The sequence below is a fragment of the Oxyura jamaicensis genome, unplaced genomic scaffold, assembly GCF_011077185.1.
Source record: "Oxyura jamaicensis isolate SHBP4307 breed ruddy duck unplaced genomic scaffold, BPBGC_Ojam_1.0 oxyUn_random_OJ67, whole genome shotgun sequence".
In the NCBI taxonomy this organism is placed as follows: Eukaryota; Metazoa; Chordata; class Aves; order Anseriformes; family Anatidae; genus Oxyura; species Oxyura jamaicensis.
The window spans coordinates 27,315-32,170 of NW_023305650.1; the positions used below are offsets into that span (position 1 = coordinate 27,315).

Below are 4,856 nucleotides of genomic sequence, written 5' to 3' on the forward strand. Positions count from 1 at the left end.
CGGCGCCGCCCGCCCGCAGCCGCCCCCTGGTGGCCCCGAGGGGGCGCGGAGGCGGTGGGGACCCTTCGGGTGGCCCCTGGTGCCCAGCGTCCCCTCAGGTTTTTGTTAGTCCCCAAAGTCCCCTCAGGTGTTCATTATTTTCCAAAGTCGCCTCAGATGATCCTGGGTCCCCAAAGTCCCCTCAGGTGGCCCCTGGTCCCCAAAGCCCCCTCAGGTGGCCCCTGGTCCCCAAAATCCTCTCAGGCAGCTGCTCATCCTTAAAGTTGCCTCAGGAGATCTATTGTTGGTCCCCAAAGTCCCCTCAGTTGGCATGTGGTCCCCAAAGTCCCCTCAGATGATCCTTGGTCCCCAAATTCCCCTCAGGTGGCTGTTTTCCCCTAAACGTCTGTCAGGTGGCCTGTAGTTCCTAAAGTCTCCTGAGATGATCCGCGGTCCCTAAACTCCCTCAGGAGATGGTTGGTCCCTAAAGTCCGTCAGGCATTCATTGGATCACAAATCTCCCTCAGGTGGCCCCTGCTCCCCAGAATCTCCTCAGATAAGCATTAAGAGCCAGTAATTACAGGCCTCAGCCTCACTTTTTTGTCTGCTAATGTTATAGAGAAAATCATTCTAGGGGTCAGTGAAAATGCCTGGAAAACAGCAAAGTCGTTGGTCATGGCCAACATGAGGGGAAAATGCAGTTTGACAAACTTAATTTCCTTAATTTTCACCCACGTAGTTGACCAAGGGGAGCCAGCTGAGGTGATCTTTTTGGGTTTCAGTAAAGATTTTGTCATGGTTTCTGACCCTCTCCATCTGGACCAAATGTCCAGCGTAGAACCAGATAACTGCTACAAGGAATTCACAATGCGATGGGTGAACAATGGCTGACGGGTCAGGCTCCGAGGGATCTGGTAAAAGAGGCGACATCAGGCTGGCAGCCAGTCACGAGTGGGGCTCTGCAGGGCTCCATTTTGGGGCCAGGTCTCTTCAGTGGGCCTAAAAATGACCTGGAAGCACAACTGGAAGGAAACTTGAGTTTGTGGCTGGCACTGAATGGGGAGGAGCTGCTGACTCTGTAGAGGTGGGGAGGCCTTGCAGAGGGATCCCCTCTGACCCCTCACGCGTGTCTGTACGCCCACTATAGGGACAAATCCCACAACGTGCCAGAGTTCGGGCAGACGCCCTCAACAACCATGCCCCCCCCGGCTTCACCATCGCCCTCCGCGCTTGCGTCGCCGCGCCGGCGAGTGCGGCTCAATATGCGCATGCGCAAAATCCCCGGCGGGCTCGAAAGGACGGGCACGGAGAGGGAAGAAAGGGCGGAAACGCGGAGCCTCTCTGCAGCTTTGCGCATGTGTAGCCGGAAGCCGGCCTCTGCCCCTGGATAAGAGGCGGGGAGGCCCCGTTTCAGCCCTTTTTCCCCGCTGGAGTCGCGGCCGCCGCCATGTGAGTGCGGTGGGGCCGGGGGGAGCTGGGGGCTTCTGGGGGGCTTCTGGGGCTGGGAATGGGGAGGGGGGGGGGGTTTTGGGGGCGGGGAGGGGGTGGCGGGGCCTGGGAGGGGGGTTTGGGGGTCCTCAGGCCCCGGGGAGGGGGTAAATGGGGGGGGGCTCGGGCCTGGGGGGGATTAGCTGAGGGAGAAATTGTGGGGTTAGAGCTTGGGGGGGTACAAAAGGGGAGGGGTCAGACTTCTTGGGAGCGTTGAGATGGAAAATAGGGGGCGTTCAGGGCTTTAGGGGGGATTTGGGGGTTCTCAGGCCCGGGGCGGGGGTAATCGGGAGGCATCAAGCCTGGGGTAGTGGTGGGGTCACTGAGGTAGAAATTGTGGGGTCAAGAGTTTGGGGGGGGCACTGAGATAAGGAAGGAGAGAGGTGAAGCTTTGGGCGGGTGCTGAGGTGGAAATTTGGGGCGGGTGTGACAGGCCTTTGGGGGAGGCAGTGAGGTGGGGAGGGGTTGGGTTTTGTGTGGAGTTAGAGGTGAAAGTGTGTGGGGTCAGGCTTTGGTTGAGGTCCCGAATAGAAATTGGGGGGCTAAGGCCCTGGGGTTGTCCCTGATGGACAAAGGAGGGATGCTCAAGGCAGGGGGAGCTCTGAGGTAGGAATCTGGGTGGGGGGGGCCCCGCGATAGCACTGGGGGGGGCGCAGGCCTTGTACTGAGGTGGGAGTTTGGGGGCTCTGGGGGCTGTCCCCTTATGGGAGCTCTCTAAGGTAAAAGGCTCTTGGGAGCTCCCTGCATTAGGGGTGGTTTGGAAGGGTGCTAAACCTCTTTGGGCTCACCCATAGGTGCTCAATTCTTTTAAGGATCTGCATCCCCCAGTTATTCAATGTGGGGAGGGGGGTGGGAAACGGGTGCGTCTGCGTGGCCCCTTTTTGCTCCAATCCCTGTTCCCTTGGCAGAATGACCGACTGGGAGTCGGCGCCTGCTGTCACCGAGACCCCCGACATCAAGCTCTTCGGCAAGTGGAGCACAGACGATGTGCAGATCAATGACATCTCCCTCCAGGTATTTCGGGGTGTGGGGCCTACACCTTGGGGGCCCCACGGTGTGTTAGGAAGGCATCTGACCCCACCCCCCCGCCCCACCACAGGACTATATTGCCGTCAAGGAGAAGTATGCCAAGTACCTGCCCCACAGCGCTGGGCGCTACGCGGCCAAGCGCTTCCGCAAGGCCCAGTGCCCCATCGTCGAGCGCCTCACCAACTCCATGATGATGCACGGCCGCAACAATGGCAAGAAGCTGATGACCGTGCGCATCGTCAAGCATGCCTTCGAGATCATCCACCTGCTCACCGGGGAGGTGCGAGGCTGCTGGGTTTTGGGCTGGGACTGGTTATAGGGGCGCAGCGGCTGGTTTTTAGGAGTGTAGTGGCTAATTTTTACCCCCCTCCCCCCCCCCGCAGAACCCCCTGCAAGTCCTGGTGAACGCCATCATCAACAGCGGCCCCCGTGAGGACTCGACCCGCATTGGCCGCGCCGGCACTGTGCGGAGACAGGCCGTGGATGTGTCCCCGCTGCGCCGCGTCAACCAGGTGCCCCCTTTTGTGGAAACCTTGAGCTGTGGGGATTCCCCCCACCTTGTGCCTGCATTGTCACTGTGTACATGATGTCCCCCTTTTCCTCACCTTCCCCCCCTCCCCCCCCCGGCCATCTGGCTGCTGTGCACGGGTGCCCGCGAGGCCGCTTTCCGCAACATCAAGACCATCGCGGAGTGCCTGGCTGACGAGCTCATCAACGCTGCCAAGGTGAGGGAAGGGACGGGGCTGTCACCAGGCGGTGGCAGGACGTCCTCGCTGTCCTGACATGTCGTGACTTCTCACTTGTCCCCCTGCCAGGGCTCTTCCAACTCGTACGCCATCAAGAAGAAGGACGAACTGGAACGTGTGGCCAAGTCCAATCGTTAAAGAGCTGCTGTTGTCATTCCCGAAATAAAGCTGGCTTCTACTTTGTGCCCCTCTGTTCCTCCCTGTGCTGTGGGGATGGGGGGTGCTGTTGGTGTTTTGGGGTTTTTGTCCTCTTCCACACACAAAAGGGGTGCCTGGGGGGCTCCTTTCTGGGGCTGAACCCCAGAAGAGTATGGGGATATCCCGTCCCGTTAGGTCCCACGTGTCCCCTAGCCTCACAGCTGTTCCCAGCTCACCTTGGCACCTTGTAGGGTTGGGATTTCCTCATTCCTATACATGATTTGGGGTTGGTGGCTGTGTCCCCTTGCACCGAATTCCCTCTGTGCCCTGTTTTTCCCTTGCTCCACGCCAGGGGGTGGAGGAAACAGCGCTGAGGGGAGGCAGAAGAAATAAAACCAGGACAGGGTGGCAGTGACAGCTGGCTTTCTCCTGATGGAACCAGTCCCTTGGGGTGACAAAGTGGTGTGGGACAGCTGCCAAAACCCACAGGTTGCACCCAAAAGGAGGTGTGGTGCTAGCTGGGTCCTGCGGGGCCACTGTGGTTGTTGGGACTGGTCCCCTGGCTACAGGGTGACAAGGGAGGCGTGCCGCTGTCTCCTGGTCTGGCTGCACCTGAGCTGAGCGGGTGCTTGCTGTGTCCCCCACGGGGGCTGGCATGCCTGAGGGCAGCTAAGGGGGGGTGGGGGTATTTTTGTGCTTTTTTGGGATCTGTTGGCACCTGAAATTGGGTCTGGGATATTTTGGGGGTGATGTCATCCCTGGGTATTTTTGGTCCCTGACCCTGTGTCCTCACATCCCCATTTTCCCCCCGTCCCCCCCCCCCCCCCCCCCCCACTGTCTACCACCTCTCCAGGGATGTCGCTGCCACGCAGAGCCCCCCAGAAGACCCCGAGGGGCCCCCTCAGGACTGCGAGATCTGCTTCGCCCCCTGTGACCGCTTCTTCAAGCTGCCCAAAGCACTGGCCTGTGGCCATGTCTTCTGCCCCAAGTGCTTGGCCAGGGTCAGCGTTGCAGCCCCCGCTGCCCCCTTGCTCTGCCCCACAGCCGTGCTGCCCCACTGTGGCCCACCTGCTCTGACCTCCTGCCCCCTGACCTCCCTGCCACCCCCAGTGGTTTCGTCTGCTTCAATCGCCCCAAGGGGCTCCTGCTCTACGTCCCCCCCATCCCGGCCAGGTGCCCACGGTGACCCTCAGCCTGGAGGTGGGGGGGTCTGAGCCCCCCCCCAGCCCCTCCAGGGGGCCGGAGTGGGGTGTGGTGGCCCCTCTTCGAGGCGGTGGCCATCACCATTGCCCTGATGGTGGCAGGGGGCTTGGTGCTCTGCGGGATCATCCTCTTCTTCCTCCTGCCCGCAGTGTGCGAGGGGGGTGGCCAGGGTAGCCCCCTACTAACGGTCCCCCCCCCCCCCCCCCCGGGACAACCGCCCCCCCCCGTTTTGGGGCCAGGATGTCTTGGGGTTCCCCCCTTGGTGGGGGTGGG

General features: G+C 61.0%; 2 protein-coding genes across 2 annotated transcripts in view; both read left to right on the plus strand.

Moving 5' to 3' along the window:
* The first annotated feature begins 2,334 nt into the window (after positions 1-2,334).
* RPS5 (ribosomal protein S5) lies at positions 2,335-3,427 on the plus strand. The gene is made up of 5 exons (XM_035313435.1): positions 2,335-2,481; positions 2,567-2,776; positions 2,880-3,007; positions 3,122-3,221; positions 3,312-3,427. The coding sequence occupies exons 1-5, from the start codon at positions 2,377-2,379 to the stop codon at positions 3,378-3,380; spliced, it is 612 nt and encodes a 203-aa protein (XP_035169326.1). The 5' UTR covers positions 2,335-2,376; the 3' UTR covers positions 3,381-3,427.
* A 783-nt stretch (positions 3,428-4,210) lies between these two features.
* The window catches only part of RNF225 (ring finger protein 225), a gene marked incomplete at its 5' end in the record, with an annotated part of 1,641 nt that continues 995 nt past the window's right edge, over positions 4,211-4,856 (plus strand). The window contains 2 exon segments of the mRNA XM_035313432.1: positions 4,211-4,564; positions 4,567-4,753. Coding sequence (XP_035169323.1) covers positions 4,211-4,564; positions 4,567-4,753 — 541 coding nt within the window.